This window comes from Ixodes scapularis, unplaced genomic scaffold, assembly GCF_016920785.2.
Source record: "Ixodes scapularis isolate PalLabHiFi unplaced genomic scaffold, ASM1692078v2 PGA_scaffold13__105_contigs__length_92229423, whole genome shotgun sequence".
In the NCBI taxonomy this organism is placed as follows: domain Eukaryota; kingdom Metazoa; phylum Arthropoda; class Arachnida; order Ixodida; family Ixodidae; genus Ixodes; species Ixodes scapularis.
The window spans coordinates 30,535,464-30,558,952 of NW_024609839.1; the positions used below are offsets into that span (position 1 = coordinate 30,535,464).

General features: G+C 45.4%; 1 protein-coding gene across 1 annotated transcript in view; it reads left to right on the plus strand.

Moving 5' to 3' along the window:
* LOC115326887 overlaps positions 1-23,489 on the plus strand; it is a 41,670-nt gene that overhangs the window by 12,302 nt on the left and 5,879 nt on the right. The window contains exons 2-5 of the mRNA XM_029987833.3: positions 9,653-9,755; positions 11,212-11,297; positions 17,335-17,496; positions 21,257-21,313. Coding sequence (XP_029843693.1) covers positions 9,653-9,755; positions 11,212-11,297; positions 17,335-17,496; positions 21,257-21,313 — 408 coding nt within the window. The remainder of the gene's footprint in view (positions 1-9,652; positions 9,756-11,211; positions 11,298-17,334; positions 17,497-21,256; positions 21,314-23,489) is intronic.

Genomic DNA, 23,489 nt, shown 5'->3' on the forward strand with positions numbered 1-23,489 from the left:
ACGTGCCTCTCTTCGCCACAGACGAGCAAGACCTCGGCCTTTACATGGGGACGGAACACAGCATCGACCTGGTTCCTGGAGCCACCCCATACAGCCGCCAGCCATACAGGTACTCCTTTGACGATCGTCGATTTCTAGAACGTCAAACAGAAGACCTTTTGCAGAAGGGAATTATCCTCCCGTCGTCCGGACCCTGGGCTTTTCCAGTTGTTGTCGTCAGCCAACAGACCAAAAAGCGCCTTTGCGTCAACTATATTCCGTTGAACAAAATGACTGTAAACGTCGCACAACCCCTTCCCCGCGCCGACGACATCATGGAAGACATCGGTGGTTGTAGCCTTTTCGCATCGCTAGACCTGAAGTTTGCCTATTGGCAAATTCTGCTAAGACCTCAGGATCAAGACAAAACCGCCTTTATCACTCATCAGGGCACCTACAAGTGGACACGCATGCCCTTCGGCCTCAAAAATGCGCCCGCCACATTCCAGAAAGCCATGAACACCGTCTTCCAAGAACTCCGACCACGCCACCTCAAATGCGGTGTTCGCGTCTACCTCGACGATGTGCTGCTCTTCGCCACTAACATCACCGAGTTTCTTGACCTTCTTGACGAAGTCTTGACGCTTCTCCAACGCAGCGGTCTCAAGCTGTCGGCAGAAAAATGCCATTTTGGAATGGAATCCATCAAGTTCCTGGGTTTCATTCTCTCCAAGTCTGGAAAACTGCCGAACCCAGAGAAGGTGGACGCTCTTCTGAAAATCCCGACTCCGCGAAACGCGAAGTCCCTGCTCTCATGGGTTCAAGCTGCCAACTTCTACCGACGCTTCATCCCCGGTTTCTCGCACATCGCTGCTCCGCTTCACAACATCATTCGCACGGGCAACTTCGAGTGGACACCAGAGTGCGACACTGCCTTTCAAGCCCTAAAAACTGCCTTGACGTCGGCGCCTATACTGGGTCATTTTAATCCCAGTGCCCCTACGACTGTCGCCACTGACGCCTCCGGCACTGCAATCGGCGCAGTACTGTCTCAGCAACAAGACGGCAGGGAAACTGTAATCGAATACGCCAGTCGGTCGTTGACCCCGGCAGAACAGAAGCTCCACAGCAACGTCTGGGAATGTATTGCTGTTCACTGGGCGCTCACGCAAAAATTCCGCCCATACCTTCTCTCCATCAAGTTCTCACTTATCACAGACAATTGGACCGTCACGTGCCTGACTACGTCCATGAAGCCATCTCGAAGATTCACGCACATGTTGATGGACTTGCTGGAATTTGACTTCACGGTCCATCACCGTCCGGGGAAACAGAACGTTGTTGCCGACATGTTGTCTCGCCTCGCCTGCGCCACTGTCCAAACGTCTGACCAACTGGCCCAGCTTCAACAGGAAGACGCCGAATGCCACGACATACGGCAAAGACTTAGAGATGACCCATCCTCTCTACCAGACTTTTTCGTGATTGACAACGTACTCTACTACAGCACGTCGCCCCAGATGTCAGTCATCGTACTTCGCGCCAAAATGCGACACCAAGCACTCGAGCTGATGCACGACAGCAGCGGCCACATGGATTACACCAGAACACTGGCCAAACTCGCTGAGCGCTATTGGTGGCCCCGAATGCCGAGCACGACGGCCAAATACGTAAATGCGTGCCAGACCTGCCAGGCGTGCAATCGACCCACAACGAAATCGGTGGGGAAAATGGCCATCATGCCAACCACCGAGACCCCGTTCAAGATTATCGCAATGGACCATGTCACCATGCCAGACACCGGTAGCCATCGATACCTGCTCAACCTAATCGACTTTGCATCACGATATGTGGTTCCAGCAGCAGTCACTTCGACATCTACAAAGGAGGTCATTGCTCACCTCCTGCAGGTGTTCTACCGCTACGGAGCGCCCGACCACTGCCTCACAGACCACGGACGCGCATTCGAGTCGCACGAGTTTCTACGCTTCATGCGACTCCATGGCATCACCATTCACCATTCCGTGGCTTACCGCGCAGCCAGTAACGGCTTGGTTGAGCGTAGCAACGGCACGCTCGTGGCCGTACTTCGGAAGCTCTGCAAGTCGGATCCCCAGACTTGGGATACACGCCTTGAGGAAGCAGCCTTCGCCGTCAACACAACCCACAACGCATCTTCACAATTTTCACCCTTCGCCTTGCTCCACGGCTACGTCCCGAAGATGCCTCATCAAAAGCATCAGCCCAAAAACACGGAAACCATGCACGAGCGCTTGCTCAGATTATGCGCCGACCGAACAGACGCACTTCAGCGGAGTGAAGACGCCCAACTTTCACGTAAAGCTATCTACGATCGTTCTCACAGGGATGGTAGAGACTTTGAGCCCGGAGACATCGTGTGGATTCGCCGCCAGCAACCCGTGCCCGACGGAATGGAAAAGCTGTCGCCCCGGTTTAGGGGCCTCTACGAAATCGTTGGGAAGCCCACGCCTGTGACATTCCGCGTTCGACAACTGCCCGCCTTCGGTAACACAAATTCCGCCAACGAACGCACGGTTCACCGCTCACAGGTGAAGAAATATTCGCCACCATACGTAGATCCAACTCTCACAGACCCCCATGTCGGTGATGTATCAGCGCCATCGCCAACCCCCCTTCCTGACCCGACACAACAGGAGCCAGAACTCCCCACACTCGCGCCTTGCCCGAGCATCAACAACTTACAAGACCATTCATCAAGCTGCGAAACACCCGTCGCTGAGTCACCGCGCCCCACATTCCGCCGACCCCGCCGAACACGCACTCTGCCCTTGCGCCTTCAAGATTTTGATATATCCACAGAGTAGTTTCGCCATTTCGTTTGCCATTAGTTTTATAGCCTTATAGCCACGTTTCTATATAAGTATCCCTAGAATAGCTGCACCTTTCGCTTAGCCATTTGTTTTATATTCATAGCCACGCGGACGTGGCCTATAGAAGTGGGGTGGGATGTGAGCATATGTTAACCGTAGCCATCTGTTATTCTTCCATCCCCTCTGCCGCCCCCGCTCCGTTCTTTCCTTCCAAATTGCTCCCCGCAACCCGAGTTCTCTAGAGCCAACGAGCCCTCGCCGTTCAAACCACCGTCCATTCTTCTCGCCCTCAGTTCTACCCATCGCCCAAATGTAAACACCAGCCAAGTCGACTCTGCTTGCAAGCCCCGGCAGCCGACTTCTTCGCCGCAGCTGTAACCTTACCCCTCACCTCATAAACTAGCCTCGCCCTCGCCCCTGCCCCGAAGCCGTCGCCTCTTCGCCTCAAGATTCTTCAAGCCTGCGTTCTTCTCTTCCAGTTTCTTCCGCCCGTCCCACTGACTCAGACATACCTTCCTTCTCCCGTAATAAACAGTTATCTTAATCTTTAAACTTATTCTTTCTTCCTGGGGCCTACCACCGGCCCTCACACTAGTAACGTTGGCTGCACCTTCGGACGCTGCTCCCGGCGCCATCTGTCAATACGAATGCCAAACACATCCCGCTACTGGACTTGGTCGTCTGCGTCGCCGCCCGCCGTAGATCCTGGCAAGTTTCTTGGCCCTATTTTTTACAGAAAGGGAACTACGCTTTGCAATTTTACAAGAAAAAAAAACGACCTGTGAAATACACCTTTGACGAAAAGTCTAGGTTGCTACGTGCAAGCGTCGATTTGTATGGTCCATTTTAGATCGGGCCTGGTGACTTGGGCCACCCTATATTTCGTGCAGATTTAAACTAAACAAAGAAGCAAAAAATAAACTGAATTTTTTGTTAACAGAAGACAACGACGAAAACCAATTACAGAGCAGCTTTTTATTCTTTGGTTTCTTTCCTAACTCAAGATGTATCTCACAGCGTATTTATTTAGCTAGAGATTATTTGCGGAAATTTTATATTGTGACATACGTGTCCGACCCACGTATTTCAAAATATTCTGGCGAGTTCAGGGACTTTTCAACGACAGGGTTTTTCATACACATTAGAAAATTGTATTTGTTCAAAAAATCAGCCCAGATATTTTTTGTATTTTTTATACCTTTTCATACTCAGATAATTGCCATGTGAAATAGGGAACTGGGGCATTTAGATTGATAAATGCTTTAGGATTAATACCAGCCCATGATTAAGAGAATCAATCGAAATTTTACAAAATATCTCCACAGGTGATGAGTTTATAATATGTTAACAAAACGTATAAACTAAGAAACGATGTTTTCCCTACAAGAACCCCGAAACAAAATCCGAGTGAGACAACAGAAGTGTGCTTCCTAAGGCAACGCGTGACTCTTAGGACTTTATATATATTATACCCTGTGTTTATATTTGTCTTGATAGCGATGCCACTTTTTCATATTCTAAATAGAAAACAAAATTACATTTTATTATATGTAAATGGCAATGATTGTGATTGTGGCGTTTTTTTGGGGATTCTCCTGTACATTACTGCAATTTGTAATAATAATATTACAATTAAGCTATTGTAATACGTAGTTTTTGAAGCTGTAATACAATTTGTTGCTTATGATCTAATTTCAAACGCGCGAACTATGGCAATCCCAAATCGGCAAATTATCATCACTGGTGCCAATTGCCGCGTCTTTAATTAGAAGCTTAAAAAAATAGTCTAAAATGAATGATAATATTCTAGCTAGTCTGAAAAATCCACGCAAAATTACATTTATTGCGTATAAAGCAGATTGTGCCATAAAAGTCGCGACTTGTTACTGTCGGCAAAACTTCCGAATCAACCGCCATTCCTTTCCCATCAAATGCTCCTAAGAATACACAAGCAAAGAACGAACCCAGTTTCTCTGTTATTATAAATTTTTATAACATTTCGGACGCTGCTCCAGACGCGCGTTCGTTTTGCCAATCTCAGCCTTTCCAGTTCGAAGGAACGCCTACCCGCTTGCACGTCTGCTCAGTGCAGCATATTTCGTTGGCGTTTGAAATTGCGCATACGAGCGAACGCAAGCTCTGTTTGTTTGCGTTAGCGTTGCGTGTGCACGCGCCAAGTTCTATACTGCGCGCACGCGGAGCCCAAAAATCGCGCTCTTGTACTGGAGCATGGCGACGACATGGAGCACGCAACTCTAACGTAACCATACAGCGCTTTTGTTATCTTCCATACGCCATAGCAACACTCTAATAACGTGCGATCCCACACCGGCAGCAGCACTACATTGGGACAGTGAAGAGCGTTGTTTGCATTCATAAATGACTATTCGCGAGCCGCGATCGCGAACATTCCGCCGTGAACGCTGAGCAGGAGAACTCGGAGACCCCTACTAGAGCGGTTCCAGTTTCCGCCGCGAGAGGGCGAGCAGCGAGCTGGAGGCGCGAATACTCTCGCTGATTAGATGCGCGCTGTGCTGTTTTTGAAGCCACGGGCGGGAGAGAGAAAGGAGTCGCTTTTGTAGGAATTTTGAGTCACGGGCAAAATCGCCGAGTGTGACAAAAACGACGTCTGGGACACACAAAAGAGTGCCCGGGTAAAACGGGAGTTCCTCCTCCCCCTTTTCTCAAACTGCTTGGGTTACGCTCTTGCCCCTGTATAATTGGTAAAAGCTGTCACGTGCTTCGTTTCGTCGCTCTCATTGGCTCGATGGGGGCGTAGTATTCACTCCTTGCCGAGTCTTTTTTTTTTTTTAGGCAATGAGGGTGAAAGAAAGTGCAGTACTTGCTGCGTCGGTTATCTGAGGCCGCCATATTGTACGCATGCAATTGGAACATGCATTGGCCACTCCTTCGGCGTCGGGGTTCGCACTCGAGTCCATACGTATTCGACGCCAGTGTGTTGCGTCCGTGCTGGGTGTGAACTCTTATCCGATCGCCCGCTTCGCGCATGAAGTTATGGCCAAAACGTGGCGGCCACCAGAGTTGCTTGATGGACTTTTCAAAAGGGTCTATTTTCTTTCTCGGCCATGTGGGATAGAATCCGGTTATGGCTACGGTGCTTGTTTCTGTGTGCTAGCGCGCCATAGCTGAGAGCACGTGTAGCGAAAGGTTACGCTGCAGGGCCCGGGGATTCTGGGTTCGGTCCCCACCTCTACCCGTGTCGATCTGGATCACGGTGTAGGAAGGCTCTTTAGGTGTAGAGACTCCGCTCTCCGCCGCGACCAGATAATGACACCCCGCGCGCTTGGCTTCACGGAGCCACCCCCAGAAGGCGCTGTAAGTTTAAGGCCATCCGGCAGCGCACCGGGCCGCCTGTGCTAGCTGCCTGCTCGGTGTGCAGCTTGCTTTCCGGTGGCTACGGGTTCGCGTACGATGTGGTATGTAGGTGGGGCCATTCAACTATCATCTCTCTCAGCACACTGAAGTTTTCGTAACCCAAAAAAATGGCAGACGGACAAACAAGAGTAACTCCCTAATACGAGCCGACGCGGCGGTCTATGAGTGAAAAAGAAATATCCCTCTCCTGTAGATAATTTCTAGCCCAGCTTACATTCCGTCGTTTGTTTCCTCAGTAGCGCAATAGCAACGTCGGGAATCGTTCGTAAAATGAATAAACTCTGATTGTAGCGCAGGTAAACGGTAACTTGAGTGCGACCGAAAGAAAAAAAAAATGCACTAAAATAAAGAATGATTAACACAAACCTTGTTAACGGATAATAAGGAACTGAATTGCTTTAAGCACCGTTCACATGACTTTTCTAAATATATATATATATATATATATATATATATATATATATATATCGGGTTCGCAAGTTACCATTGATTCGACTGGACTATTAAAAAAACAATTTTTTTTTTCAACATGGGCAGCTAACGTGATTATTCTTTTACATTTTAAGGCAGCCTTTGAGTCCTGCTAAATTGAACTACAGGCCGAATTGGCACGAAATTACATATTTTGCACGCAGAGGTTAATAAAAGCAGCATTCTTTGAAAGATTCACTTTGTTAGTACACTTACATTTGCATGTAGCAGATTGCAGCAAAAGATTATAGTAACCACACTCGTCCAGTGAAACAAACCAGTTTTATTAATGGCACTTCTGATATAAGTATAATAATAATATAATCACAAACTTTAAAAAAAAAGCGCTGTAGAAAAACCGCGGTTAAAACATTGTTTAATGTATGGCGCACTCGATAGCTGCTTTTGGAGTTCTTTTCCACATTACGAGTCGCACAGTCGGGACCCTTTCTTCTCTTCTCGAGACTGCTTCTTTGCATATCGGTTTTTTCCTTTGCAGTCCTGTCGCATTTAATGCGATCCGAACCCTTTTGCACGTTCGACCGAAACCGGAGAAGCGTCTGCCTTCCACGGAGGCGTCTGCATTCCACGAGAACGCCAGACAGAATCCGACCCTGAACAGATGGGCAGTCTGTTGTGTCTGCGTCTACCGCATGCAAGACAATCCCTTACGAGGCTCCTTCAATTTGGAGAGAACAACGACCGAGCATGTGACTGATCTATTCGGCAGACGTCTTTATCCTGATCGTCTCTTTTACTAATACTTTCATGTCGTTTTCCCTTTCTAAAATGTTTACGTTTCCCCAGGCTGGAGAGCAGTCGGCGCATTCATTCAAATGTTGGGCTTTGGATCTTTGGATTTTACATTCCTTTTAAGCTCGGTTTACCATTGAAAAAAAAAAAATTTTAAAAAGTTGGAAACAATTAGAGGTAGCGTAAGCAATGGGTGACTTAGCCTACGTTCCGGTGGAGGGCGGGCGACCGGACGGCCTGAGCGTTTTGGCGCCCTCTAGGGGCAGGCGGAGAAAACATAGGAAAGGAGGGGACGTGATGTGTTCGCCGTTCCGACGGTGCCAGGAGAGGAGTCTCCACACCTAAAGAGCCTTCCTACGCCGTGATCTGGATGAGCATCGTACCGGCGAGCGGTCGTGTATCATGACTGCCTAGTTCACGTTTAAGACTTCAAGCTGACGGTTTCCAGACTCAATTTACATTCTGTTCTTAAGTGACACTGACAGAGTATTTACGTCTGCCAAGATTTTTACTTGTACATGACATATAAGAGCCCAAGTACCCAGAACACAATTTGCGGCTCGAAATTCGTTTTCTTTCCGCCCGAAAACCGCCGATCGAGAACTGGCCGGTTTGAGTCGCGCTCACTCTCTTTTCTGAGGTCACGTGTCGTTCTCTGTGATGTAGACACACAAACCAAATATGGTCGAAGTGGTGAGTCATCGAAGGCACGCACTAAATATTAGAAGAAAAAAAAAAGATAGGACACCCATTTTTTGTGGCTTCTAAAAAAAACTGCAAAAGTGTTTATTGAAAAAGAAAAAAAGAAGTTGCACAGAGAAGCACTCTGTGCCTTCTCTCCGTCATTCTCGACATGGCGTTGTACCGCGGCAGTCGCAGCATGGACGGCTGAACGAAGCGGACTAAGCGATGGATGCGGACGACGGGCGTCCGCATCCATCTACTTCAGCACTGTTTTCCGCGGTACCGGCTAACCTGGCTAGCTTCGAATAAAAAATCGTTTACCGATCAAAACAATTAGGATTTATTTTGTACGACACGCCCGACCACTAAGCTGATTCGCACGAAGACCTCGCCGAGTCGTCGCTCCTTCCTCGGACCAAAAACATCGCTCGTCTTACGAACACGAATTGGTAGAGCATGAAGAACGTGCGAATGTCAAGCACGAAATGCTTGCTTTTTCATTTTTCGTGCGATATGCGTCATGCGCATTTTCCGTCTGCTTCGCAAAAAAAAGGCAAACCCGGTCGGATGATTACGTGACAAAACACAAGAAGCAAATGCGGTCGGATGACCACGTGACTTCCGGCAACTCTACTTCTCCGCATTTTTTCTTCGTTCCCAGTTTTGTTTCGGTTTCGAGCAGTTGCATTTTTTTTTTTTTTACTTTATTAAAAATATACCTGACGCTGTAACAAAATATTGGTTTGGTATACTTCTGACACCTTATTAAACCGTCTGGCAAAAAATAAGCAAAAAATATTTGGGAGGGATGTGTCAGTGTCCCCTTAAATATTCTCTGGGATGCAGGTACAAGTAGGCATAAATCTTCCTTTGTCGACGATATATGGTGCACGCACCTGAGCATGTTGAAGCAGTTTTATAGTCATGAATATAAATTTTTTTAAAATTGCGACAGACTTAAACGGCATGGTGAAACCGCAACGGATTTAACGGCAAAATAGAAGGTCTTAGAATTCATTTTTCTTTTGCTATATTAAAATGGATCGGTCCTTTGAAATGTCTGCAGTAATTTACCTAAGTGTGCCCTACCCTTATAACCTCGATGGCTTACGCGAACAGATGACACTTCCGTGCCCTGTGAATGCGAACTGTTCACGTTGAGTGTACCTAGCTCAGGGCCTGCAAACACAGTCAAAGCAAACAGATGTATGCATGCATGAGGCGTTTCTGCAGGTAATTCTGTCATTTAAGGCCCGTTCACACTCTTGCGACCGAGAGAGACCAGACCGGGTTTTAAGCTTCTTGCGACTTCTTAGGACCGGCTCCGCTGCATCGCATCCTGTCCTAAAAAGTCGCAAAAGGCTTAGAAACTGGTCTGATCTCTCTCGGTCGAAGTCGGTCGCAAGAGTGTGAACGGGCCTTAAGTCTGCTGCAAACACCGTGCATGAACAGTGTCAACGTCGCTTTAGGGATTTCCGGGATATCTGTTGCTGACCTTTCCCTTTCTTTTGTTCCAGATCGGCTCCCTGAGTGGCCTCATAGGCTATGCCGTGGTGGCGGTCAACTACAAGGATGATATGGCGGCCTATGACAAGTTTCCCGAGGTCAAGAACTTGGAATGTAAGCACGCCCCTGCTTCCACTCGTACGACGAGATTGGTCTATAGACCCTCTTATTAAATTCGCCGGAACGAACCGCTTTTGGCAGGTTATGACCCCGCGAACATATGGTCAAGCGAGGACAAACAACCCACACCATAGCACCGCTTCTTGCGACTTACATCAATAATTGTATGACCAGTTCACCAACTGATTAGCTAAAGGATTGGTTAGCGAGAGATTTGTAGGAAATTTTTGAATGATCCTGCAAGACGATCGATTCCGTCTTATTTGTTTGATAGGACGACAGAAAATCAAGTTCTACAGAGGGATTTCGGTAGCACTTCATTGTCTCTGAAACATTAACATTAAAAGGCTCGCTGAAGCCTGCCGAAGCGTCGCGGCTGGAAGTATCTTGGGGCGGCAAGAGACGGCTTGTGTTTGTAAAAAGTAAAAGGAACTATGCTTCGTTTTGCCGTAACTTGGCAAAGAGAGAACGCGACGGACCCCTCCAGCTAATTGGAGCGACAAAGGCGAAACTTTGTGACAGCCTCTTGCCAAGAGCCTTATGGACAGCCGAAACAATGTACGTGCTGTGAAAAATATTACCCAAAGAAGCTTCCTGCCGCAGAGTCGCATAACCTACCGTTTTCGGAAATCACCAGTTCGAGGTGTTTGGGTAGGGAATGCACAGTCCACACCACAAGCCCTGGCACGAGCCTCTTGCTTAAATGTCCGTCTTGGTCGCTCGTGAATCCATGGAAGAACGCAAACATGTGCTTTCATACCACAACTTCTGGAACCATGACTTCAAAAAGGGTGGATTGCTGAGAAAAACTTGGCGAGTTAAATGTCAGTGATGCTTATAGTTAATAGAATTCACTTGCATATTGTGTGGCCTTTGTAGCGTTTCAGATGTTATTTAAATTGTATATTAGAATATTTCAATTTGTGTGTCGTCTTCACACATGACTAAGAAAGCGACAGTGAGCGAAGCCCTGAGCAACTGACTCTGGGCCAGCTATTTTCGTGCGAAAGAGAGAAGTCAGATTTTACGTCGCAGGTGCGTTTTTTTAATTGTTGGGTCTTTATAAATCGCGCTTCTATAAATATCTTTACGGGCTTGCCCGTCAAGGCGGGTTGTGCCGGGGCACCGGTGCACGAGCTCGTTAACGCAACGCAGCTTGAGGGCAAGCGGAGTCAAAGTTTGCACTGCAGAACCCAGGGAACCTGCGTTCAATCCCCACCTTTGCCCGTTTTGATCTGGACGAGTATCATTCCGGCATGTAGTCACGTATCGCTACTGCGGGATGCGCGTTAAAGATCCCAGGACAGCAGTCGTGCTGCACTGGCTAAATTTATTATCTACAGCAAAGACACCAGGCACCCACTGGGGCTGGCTAACTCCTATTTTCTAAACAAACACGTATCAGAATTACTTTTTAGGTTGTGCTGACAGCTCGTTGCATTCTCTGCAGCCGCTTTTGGCAGGGTCCTCGCTTACACCGTCATCTGTGCCATCGGGCTCATCGTGGCCATCCTCTGTGTCAGGGGTGCTTTCACGGTAAGGCGCCCCTTTCCTGCTCTTTGTACCTTGAGCTTCAAGAAAATCAGAGTTCATAATAATAGTAATAACTATGATAAGCCCCTTTATTTCCCTTTTTGAAGGGGTTTACAAAAATAAAAAAACGTCTGGAGTAAAAACTCAGCTGCTGATGCCCAACTCATTTTGACGAAAAACAACATTGTAAAAACACAATGAAATGAAAAATACAAACAGAAGCACCACTGCACAGATGATTGCTCTCATATACGTGTAAACAGACACTTTCAATAAAGAAAACGATTTCACCATTTATACGTGACACTTGAGGGGACAGGTTGAAAATTAGGTTGTCTGTAAGACTACACGAGTTCACATTGTTTGCTTCCTGTTCAATAGCATAGTTTAGTGAGTTAAGGCCATAATTAGTATGAGGTGTTGAAACTCCGCGTCTCACCACGATGTGGGACATTCTAAATCTTATTTTTTCAAGCATGTGCAGAAAGTGACAGTGCAAAGGGAAAACAAAAATGATTGTTAAGTTTGACGTTGTGACCGCTCTTGCCCCGTGTAGTTCGTAAGGAAAGGGGCTTCTTCTTTTTCCGCCTGACAGATTAAGCGATGTCTCGTTGACATGGACACTTTGGTTCTCCAAAAAATTGTCCATTATGCGAGGTGTGTATAATAAAGAGACAGAAATGCATGTCTTTTCGGGCGGCGGAGAAACACTTACCGGTGATAAGCTCACCGGAGAAAAGCTCACCGCACTGTCCGATGCGGAGAAAAGCTCACCGGCCTTTTGACGGATGCGGAGAAAAGCTCACGTACGAATCTAAGAACCGAGTCTTCGCTCAAGTGAAATACGTTCACTCAACTGAAGTATATGCTGGGATGCCTTAAGCGCATCCGATCATTGTGCACTTCACTAGCAGAATATATATTTGAAAATATAAAAACATCCTGTAAACACGCCAGGCGTTGCCCGATGAAAATAAAATAAATAATTTTAATAAAACGCTACTTAAAAAAAAAAAATGACGGGGGGAACTCTAACCAGTCCTAAGGGCTGCAGCTTGAGCAGTTTCTGGATATTAATTTATGAAATGACGTTTTATGTAGTATATCGACACCGCACTGGCAAATCAGTAGTTTCAATTTCGAACGAAGTATATAAAAAAGTCGTATTTCCTCTATCCCGGCAACGTCAGAAATCAATATGGTACCAAGCGCAATGGATTGACATAAACGCGGAACGAGGGCTACAGCCAGGGTGGAGAATGAAAATCTAGATTAAATCCTGATTTAAATCGGACGGATTTTACTAGGATAATTTAGATCAAATCTTGCCCGCAACAATATTCTGAAAAGTATTTTTTTATCATTTCATATTTTTATATGGCCATATATATTTTTTATATCTATATAAAATAATTATCACTTAAGACAGTGGTTCTGAAATGGGGGTCCGCGAAGCCGAACTTCATCTGTCAAGCCCGGCAATAAAAATTGTCTTTCTTTTCAGATTGAGAAGAAACGTTCCAATTTTCGGGCGAGTTTGTTGTGTATATGTCAATAAGAGAAGTCTACTTCACACTAGCCCTCGGTTATATGTATTTAATAACTCGCTATCATAATTAACCTATTTAGGTCCCTTCCCCTCTCCACGAACAAGGCCCTCCATCATCTCCGCAGATCCACAGGGGGTCCGCGAAACGTCAAGGGTTTAGAACCACCGACTTAAGAAATATTTATATAAGACTGAACTCGAGCAAGAAGCAGTAATCTTCGGGTCATATAGATGCGTTGAGCTTTATTGTACCTTCGACTTCGTTCATCAGTGACGTCACATCCTTTTTGCAACAAAAGTAGAACGCTAAATACAGAACGAAAATTAAAAAAAACTATGGTCATTTTGCAAAAAAAAAAAAAAAGAACGTTGTTGATGTAGTATGGCGGAACTTTCACGTTTGAAAAGTCGTTAAAATTGCAGTAATTTTTTTCCCGCAGTCTTTGACTGATCGGAAGAATTGAACAAACAACCTGCTGTGTTTAAAAAATGCATATAGTGATAGATATACAATATTTTCCAGCTAGAGTGGTCTGACTTCAATCAGATAAATCGGACTGAAAAAAATATACTGTGTATATTAAAAAAAGAAATCTATTTCGCTTAGCGAAGAGCGACCAGATGTGAAGTGCGCACCCTGCGCTGACTTGGAAAGTAATCCGTTACTTTTTCAAGTAATTTTGTAATTGCTACGTTACTTTTCAGGGAAGTAATTTGTAATGAAATTTCTCAACAAATATTGATAACGGATTACTTCAATTGCTTGTTACTTTTTAAAAACAATAACATAATACAGAGACTAGAGCAATATGAGCAGTGAATTCAGCAGCATAAAGGTAGCAAGTTCAAGAATATAGAAAACATTCTGAAGAGCAGAATAACAGAAAAGAAAGCACGATTTTTCTTACGATCGGTCACTGGTACCACTAGAAAGACGTGTAAGGCATATGCTCTACTAACGTCTAACTTCTGGTTATTTCAGTTGGTAGAGCGCTTCACTAGAAATGGAGAGGTCCCTGGTTCGATACCAGCACCAAGCAGATCGTTTCTGTCGCGCACCAGTCGCCTATCTGTGTTCGGAGATTTTGGTTTGTCCTTTGTCCCCTTTTCCAGGGATTATTATAGTTATTCTTGTCCAGCTAGTTTGCACCTTTGCATTAATTGCATTATCATCCTAATCTTAAAATACAGGACGTTCACTGTTGTTGGTGTTACATTGGTGGCAGCTGTTAAAGCCCGTTTGCTCAACTGACGTTTAACTCCTAGTTACAGCTGAGTTTGTAGAACGCTGCACTAGAAATGGGGTGGTCCCTGGTTCGATACCAGGACCAGGCGGATTTTTTTAGTCGCGTCCCAGCCACCTAGCTGTGTTTGGAGATGTGTGTTTGTCCTTTGTCCCCTTCTCCATGGAATATTGGCATATGCAAATATCCGAAAGAAACAAAGATCAAGAAGACCGCGCCGAATAGGCATATGGTGTTGGCTGCTCGATTTCCTAGAGGAGGTAGCCGCTGCTACTGAGCATGCGCACCGCTAACTTCGTCTGCACCATTCCAGGGATCATTTCCGGGCGCCGTAATCTAGCGGGATGGCGGGTGTGGTTGCAACTTTCAGTGCCTTGTCAGCTTACAGGTGAACGGAGTGCACCTACATTCTGTCTCTTAAATACAATATTTTATTTTTACAAGGTCTACCATAATGCGGGCGTATGGAAAAAGAGAAGTATAGTGTTACAGAACATTTTTTTTTAAACAACAGAATTGTTTTTATTGTTTTCTTGGAGAGTGTATGGGAAAAGTAACGTGAAAGTAATTTGTGATGTAGCGAGTTAAGTAATCCGTTAATTTTCAGCGAAATTAATTTGTAACGGTGATCCATTTGAGCCTCGGTAGTTTGTAATTGTAATCCATTACATTTTCCAGGTAACGGGCACAAGTCTGACCCTGCGTGACACTGTCAACATAAACAAACGATTAACTTTTTTTCTTTTTACATTTTAGTGGTTATCATTAAAACTATTATTGCGGTGGAAATCGCTCATTCGGGGCACCAACTTATGCGATTAAAGTTTGACGCTGATCAACCCCTTCTCCAAGAAAAATGGGAAAAATCGCTTTGCTCTAACTCTGTTGCAAGCTGTACCGCCTGCGTGAGAGACGCCTGAAACCTTAGTAGCGCTACTGCTATTAAATGATTACTACCGCTTTACATGATAATTTAATTCATGGAACGCTTTTCTCCAGGTCTATCAAAAGACTGGCAAGCTTTTCTCCTGACCCGCACAAAAGTGGGCGAGCTTTTCTCTGGTGAGCTTATCTCCAGCGAGCTTACCTCCGGTGGCCTTATCTCCGGTGAGCTTGTCTCCGGTAAACTTTTCTTCGGGATTCGCATTTTCTCAGTTTGTCGTCGAAGGTGGTGTCTATAGAGCGGAGTATCCATATTAACGAGGTTCATATTAACGGGACGTGACTGTACCGAGAAAACAAAGAATTCTGGAAAAGTTTGGTTGTCAAGCTTTGTTGCAAAGCTTTGTTGAAAAGCTTGCAATAAAAGCTTTTCATCAAATGATGATGACAAACAACCCGAAACTAGGATGCGATGTACAAAAAAAAAGTGAAAGAACAAAAAGAGAAAAAATAAGAGGGACATGCGTTTTATACTTTGCTGCAGTCGCTGACAAGGTGAGAACCGCATGGAGGAGCGAGCTTCAGTTGTCCCTCCTCCAGTGTGATCTTCCTACCCTTGACAATGCTTAGGCATCTTGTGAACCTCGAGCGTGCTTGCACAACCAAAGCACGGTGGAAGGCATGGAGTGCGTGCTGGAGGCTAGGCGTTCAAAAGACACCCTGCCGTTCTCGCTTCAGTGAGGGAGTTTATACAGTAACCTTTTTCACGGATCCAGAAAGTAAAATCCACCAACCACAAAACATCCAACCCCCTCCTCCAGAAATATTACGTAGCACAAAAAATTCCACACACGAAAAGACCACAACACAAGAATCCTGGGACAACTAATTTGAACTTAATTACTGCAAAACATCCAACAAAGGGAAGCAAGAGAATATAGAAGACGCGATAGCAGCATCTCAAGCGCAGCTACGAGTTTATTTTCACTTCAAGTCTTTGGACTCTTTTCGGTCTAGTTGAAGCGGTTGTGACCCTTAGGGTCCCTAGACAGGACAGAGGATAACTTAAATTATTGGGTCTCGTAACCGATTGGGCTGGGCATCGATTAAACGCATAACAAAGTTAATCACGACCCTTTATTCGAATAACTATCCGATTAATCGATCTCGTTCATTTCCGTGCCTGTAATACTTGTTTAAAAGTCAGAATTAAATATATATTGTTTATTGAATATGTGATAAACAAGCAATAAAGAATTTTGATTACGAATCAACCTTGATGTGTAGTTGAGTACAGTTCAAAGACACTCACACTCGCAGATTATTACTCCAGCTGCATGAAGCAAAGGGTTTCGTTGATATTCTCCGGGAAAATTCATCTCCTTTGATTGCTATTCGCAATAGTCTTCGCTGAACTAAACGGACATTCGGCACGGCATTGAAATGGCCGGGACACGTGTAAGCTTCTGCGCTTGTCTGGAGCTACAGTTATCGGTTTTACAGTTTACTTTCGGGTAACATTTTACCTAAAGTTTGCCCTTCTTATGGGTGTACGCATCTGCGGCTTCGTAGTGAAAGGGTTTTAACGTTCCTTTGGTTCGTCAAAATTGTACCGATTAACCGGTGAAATATTAACCACGACTAAAGGAGTGCATTATTGATCGATAGGTTAATTGATCGATTGCCCAGCCCTAGTTACCTGAGCTATTGGTATGATCCATTTGAAGGAAAGCTGAAGAGGTTATTTACAACAAAAAAAAACGGTGTTAGAGGTGAATTTTAAAGTAGTTTTATCTTGTAAATTTGAATATCACGTCCGTTTCCCCCGAAGATGCAACTAAACGCGAGAAAACACGGAAAACCTCAAACCAGTCGTTACGTCCTAAAAGGATATTTCGGCCGCCAAGTCCATGACGCTCGTGTGGGCAGCACGTGCAATTGCAAAACTTTGTCAGACGTAAGAATTCCCCGCACTGACTCCAGTTGCGAGGTCCTTCTTTTTTACCTTTTTGAAAACTGCTATCATGCGCGTGCATAGCTTTCATAGGCACTGAAGATGCGCGAGAGCAGAGATTCCCAAAACTCCGGATATGACGTCACGTTCTGGGAAGGAGGGGCTTCGGCGGTACTTTGAAGGTGATTTTCTGCAAACTCTGTGCGCTAAATTGGAAAATAATCTCGATATTCGTGATCCTGGAGGCCAAATGAAGACGATTTATGTGTTTTTACTCAAATACAAAACCGCTTCAGCTTCCCTTTAAACTCCCTATGACTAGGAATGACCCTGAGAGAGCAGGCCCAATAAAAAAGAATGGGAAACTTTGTTGCTTTATGTTTTATGTTTTGTTGATTTTTATCCTCGTAGGATGAGCGGCTCTACATCCTGCCTTACCTGGTGTTTCATGCTATGGTCCTCGTGGTCCTGGCGATCCTTTTTTTCATCATGATCAGCACCGTCCCGAGCAGCACCCAAAGGTCACCTTCAATCGTCGAACGGTTGGCCAGTATCCGGACAGCTTCGCCACTGGCAAGTTCTTGGCCACATAAACATAGACACGGCCGGCAAGGGTCCGGCCACTAACTATCTGCTTTCAGCTTCGCTGCCGGAGACAAAAACACGGCCGGCAAGGGTCTGGCCAAAAGTGTTGATTTTCAGTAGTGATAGATCGAATGTGCCGAACTTCAGATTCGCAAAGTTCGGCACATTCCGAACGTTTGAAGGAAAGTTTGGCAAAGATTCGGCAAAAATTCAGCAAATGTCTTCGCCCGCACGAGAACGTGACGGAGCCATAGATTGCAAACGGAAGATTCATTTTAGGCAATGCTCGGAAATTTTGAAAGCTGAAACGGTAGTCAACAAATCCCGCAAATACATGAAGATGAATAGCGTCCGTTACCGGAAACAAGCCTCATTTGTTCGTTGAAAAAAAAACATCACCCCCAACCTTTTAATGAGAAAAGTAATCTGGAATTTTTCATTCTCTTCCAACCGCTAGGGTTAAAGTGTAGTGGACTTCTAGCGTCCGCAACGTATATTAGGTTTTATTTTCGCGAATTGAAAATATTGTGTTCTCCCCAAAACAAAAGATAGTCAAATTTCCCCAAGTGGTCACATAAAACAGCGCTTTGTGGGTACACCTAACCTTCTTGTCCGTGGGTACACCTAACCTTCTTGTCAATCGTTTTTTTTTTTCTTGTTTTTGCTTGTGCTGTTTTACTTTTTTGTTAAAATTTAACATTAATACTGCTTTAACGAAGACCCAGGGCGCATGTAAGTTTTCGTAATATCTAAAGACGTCTGTCTGAACACCACGCAGTGTCAGAGTCTGGGTCAACGATACAAGATGTTCAAGGGGTGAAAATATTCATCGGGTCAAAACGTTCACCCAGTCGAAATGTCCAATTGGGTCAAAATGTCCAACGAGTCAAAATGTCCAACGAGACGAGATGTTCAACCAGGTCAGAATGTCCAACCAGATGAAATGTCCATCGAGTCGAAATGTCTGTTATCAGACATTTTGACCCGTTGGACAGTTTGTCTCGTTGGACATTATGACGTGGAATATTCTGACCCTAGAACACCCCCCCCCCCCCCCTTGGCTACACCCTTGATGGCCAGTGACTGGCCCAAAGTGAATGGCCAGTGCCTGACCGAAAGTGAATGACCAGTGACAGGCCAAAACTGAATGGCCACTGGTTGGTCAAAAGTGAATGGCCAGTGGATGGTTTAAAGTGACTGACCGAAAGTGAATGGCCAGTCACCACACCTTGGGCCATTGAAAATCTGGTTGGCCAGAGTGCACTTGCCAGGCGATGGCCCACTCACAACGTGCTGCTTGTAGCCTTGGCTCTGTCGAGTGTGCCATTGTTGGAGTTGTCCTTGCGAGAAATGCTGCAGTTTTTGGACTGTCTTCTTGACTTGAAAGTTATACACACTGTGACGACTTTCCTCCGGAGAGAGAGGTAAAATTTGAATGTTGGTTTTGGCATAAGCTTAAAGGGGTCAAAAAACAATATCGGGTTGGAATGTTCATGCTTTTACAAATGCGTACAGATCCTAGTCTGTCCCAAGTATGCTCGCACGAACCACCACTGATTCAGAAGCTTCTTGGTCGCGGTGAAATAGCATGGATAAAAGGGGCCTATTTCTTTCATTCTTGCCTTCGCAAAGCTTGATGACGTTAATGTGGGATCGAAACCACCCGCCTGATGACAGTCGAGCTCGGCTCACGGATGATACGATTAATCGCTCGAGCACTCGACTTCGGCTCGTAACAATCAATGCCTCGGTGGACATTCGGGTAGTAGCTCGTATCCGACTGCGGTGATGAGAATAGCCGAGCTCTAACAATGTATGGAGATTTGCACGCGTTTTCTACTTCGCCGACCCCAGCGCATAGATATATGATTGACGTTGGCGGAATAGGACAGGCACCAGTTCATTTGGCCGCTTCTTCCGTCTCCGAGTTGAAGATCGATGAGTGATGGTTATATTTTTCGAGTATATTTACCGACTGCCATTGCTCAGACAGAAAAACTAAGGCCAGTTTGTTCGGTTATTAATGTTAGGAGTGATTTTGAGTACTATTTAATGAATGTAAAAAGATCGCTCCATGGCCTTTTTAATTTTCCATTTTTGCAACCGCTATTTTTATTTATGAGATAATAAATAGCATGCCCTAAGCCGTAAAGCCTGAGTATTCCAAAAGTGTGTTTAAATTAAACATCTAAAAAAAAACGCCAGAGTTTTTGTTTTTAAAGCGATACTGACATAACCCCTCCCATGCTTGTTTTTATTTTTTTTTTTTTTTGCCAGGTGATTTTATGTGGTCTTAGAAGACTACCCAATCAATATCTTGCTACAGCGGCAAATAAATTTTAATCGAGCTAGAAAAAAAATTTAGCCTTTCCACTTCGGTGAAGAAGGAAGACCAGCGCTCGTCTCGTGTGTTTCTTCTTCGTCCTCGTCTGTTTTTCGCGCTGTTTCCTGCGAGGAATTCCCACCCACTCGCCCAACTATCCATTCTTCTATGGTAGCTGGAAAGGTTGCCACCATCTATGAGCGACAGCGGCAACCAGACTGGTTGTCTGACTGCCGCCGTCGCTCATAGGTGGCGGTAGCTGTCCAGAGTTTTGTGTAGTTTTGTGTAGACACTTGGTTGGTACCGGACACGAAATTTGGGACACTAGCCCTTAACAGCTCCGCTGTAAAACGAATCTGCTTGAAACTAAAACTGGACTGGGGAGAAAAAAGAAATGTAGAGGAGGAGAGAGTTGCTGGAAGTCACGTAACTACGCTCAAGTGCTTTTCCTTTTTTTTTCTGTTTGAAGGAGGCAAAAACCGTACACGTCGCACTTTACACAGAAACGCAATTTTCGCGTTTTTCAAATTTTACCGATTCCTGTTCGTAAAACGAGGAAGGTCTTCAGCCAGAACAAGGGGCGGCGACTCGGCAACGTCTTCGTGCGAATCAGCTTAGTGCTCGGGCAGGTCGTACGGCATAAGTCCAAATTGTTTTGATCGGTAAGAAATTTCTCTTTCGAAGTTAGACAGACTCAACGGTACCGCGAACAACAGTTCTGAAGTAGAGGTCCCACGCCGCTGACCGCCGTCTTCGCTTTGTCCGCTTCGTTCAGCCGTCCAGCCAGCGACTCTCGCAATACGACGCCATGTTGAGAATTACGCTGAGGGTGCGCAGAGTCCTTCAGGTTTTCTGTGCGACTTCTTTTCTCTTTTTCGATCAGCTTTTTTGCAGTTTCTTAGAAGCCACAAAAAACGCGTATCATATTTTTTTATATCTTTAATATCGAGTCAGTGCGTTCGGAAACCCACACTTTTTGTTATAGTTTAGTGCGTGTGTTGCCAGGGCCCAGTGCGATGGCCAGTGCGATGACCATAGAGAACGGCACGTGATCACGGAGAAGGGAGTGAGCGCGACTCAAACCGGCCAGTTCTGGATCGGCGGTTTTCAGGCGGAAAGACAACGAATTTCGATACGAAAATTGTGTAGTGTGTAGTTGGGCTCGAATATATCATGTACAAATAAAAACCTTGGCGAGCATAAATACCCTGTCAGTGTTCCTTTAATGACCCCGTTATTGTATTACGAACTCCATGAAATGAAAGCACGGAAGTAAATAGGGAAGAAGGCTGACATGTGCAGGTCTTTATCCCTATTTTCTCCCCACTTTCACTTCTTACAGATCCATGCCATCATGCTCACTGAATTGTGTCTGCCAAGCCCGTTTCACTGAATTGTTCCGCAACATTTCTGCTTGGATTGCAGGATGGGAGCCAGGTCCTTGGAATCATCTGCTCTCTCTTTGTCTCGTTGTGCATTGGGGTGAGTGTTTCTCCGTGACTGGACGAGACATCTGTCTCGAAAAGCTGTAGTACAGTGTCTGGAATGACTCTCCGACTGGTGTTTAGCCTTTTTTTCCGCCATTGCGTTCATGCTTCAAAAGTGTTCCCAGAGTGGAGCATAGGGCATCACAAGAGCCGAAGTGTCATGATGTCAGGTGACGTGATTCTGGAGGTTAATCGCCAATCTTCTAGAAAAAAAAAGCACGAGGAGCGCAAGTGTTGCTGTCGTCGGGACGTCCCAACTCTTGACTTACAAAATTTATGTGCACTGTCAGGCTTGAGAGCCACCTGCAGCATAAAAAGCGTCGGCCACATCCATAGTATTCGGTGCGGTGACGCCGCCAGGATGGTGGCTTGACACCTGTATGATGTCATCGGGCAGAAATCGAGGGACCACTTTTTAGGGCGGAGTAAACACGCCAGTTAGACTCATTTCATGCACCATAGCTGTAAGAAAAGAGGGCAAAGTTTGCCAGGCACCGACGCTGTCGCCCAGTCCCATCGGCGTTACGCAGCCGTTTATATTAGGAACGTTTGGAGTGTGCCCTTAACGAAGGGACAATTCAGCATCAGCTCAAGACAATAGAAGGCACTTGAAGTATGTGAAATTGTCCTAGCCACTGTTCGGGTTTCGAGTTTAGACCATTGTAGCACCTGGGTCTCTTATGGAAAGGAGGTTGTAGCATCTTAATAAAGATGGAATCACTCCAGATACCAGATATTTTATTACGTTAAACATTACCCGAGAATGGTGGTAAAAGATGGGGCCCTTAGCAAAAGAAGGACATTGGAAAAGGAACTCCTTAAACTCAGCTGCTGTGCACACTCACTTGATTTTTGTTAACATATTTTATGGAAATAAAGGTCGCAATAGGAATAACGTTTTGCATCTTTTGGTGTATTTGTGTGCAGGTATTATTTTACTTTAGTCACAAGTTGGAAGTATTGTGGATACTACAGAACGTGACTCCTATAAATGCCAAGTATTCAAAGCTACACCTAGAGTGATGACCTCCAAATTTCACTAAAATAGACTTAAATAACCCGAAACCCTATTTACCCTTAACACTGACTAAGCATCCGCTCAATACTCCTAAATAATAACTAGCATTGCCTTGAAGACACCAGGGTCAATATCAGCAGCGTCTTTAGAACCGAGGAACCATCGGAGGTTTTCTATAGTTTTGAAATAGTGGGAGTGAAAAGACATATCCACGAGCACCTTAAAAATCTGCTCAGCTGATAAATAAAAAAAGAAGCCAGGATGCTGCATAAAATTAGTACACCGGACCACCAACCTTTCCTATTCGTTCTTGGGCGAACGATGCCGACTTTAACGAATATTTTGTGCCCAAGGGTAGAATGCATCTTGCTACTTATGCATGTTTTCTGTTAGTGCAATACCACATTATTCATTATATTTCTAGTTTCACGCCTTCCTTCTCCTCTTTTGATGGATCCTTTCTGAAATTGTGAGAGGATGCATAGATTATGCGCAGCCGCCATTAGTTGGTATCATCGCTTCCGGCGTGAAGCCCGTGATTTGTTCCGAGCGCTGATCTCTATGACAATTGCTGGATCGCGCTTCCCGCTCCCACGAGTGAAGCCACCGGATAGCCATCTTGCATATCGAAAAATCGCGTTTTTGGAGTGTTGCGGAAGTAGGCGGCGGCGTTCTGAAGACACGTTTTCTACTTTGTCATTCGTGGAAGACGTTTTTTAAAGCCCAGCGTTAGCCGTGAGACTTGCCGTTGAAAACACGTGGAAATTTTTACGGGAGCGCGGTGCCGCAGGAAAAAGGCACAACTTGTCGAAAACAAGTTTCACCGGGCGTGATCAAAGCTTCATTGTCCCGCAGAAGTGCTGCGTGTCTGTACCTGCACACGCTTGGATACCGATCAAGAATCGACGCGGCGGCTAAGTTTTGAAGGTGTGTCGCGCGTAGATGTCTTTACATCGTATATCGGCCAAGGAGTTCTGGATCGTCCAGCTGCTCCGGCGATTGCTCTTATGCACTATTAACCATGGCTATGTTCTAAACCTACTCTATCGGGTCACATGGCAGCGCAAATAGATCAACGATGTGGAGCAAAGAGGGTTTTCAAAGGCAAAACTACAAGACGGCGAGGATGAATATTTTTGAAGTGCGGCCCATA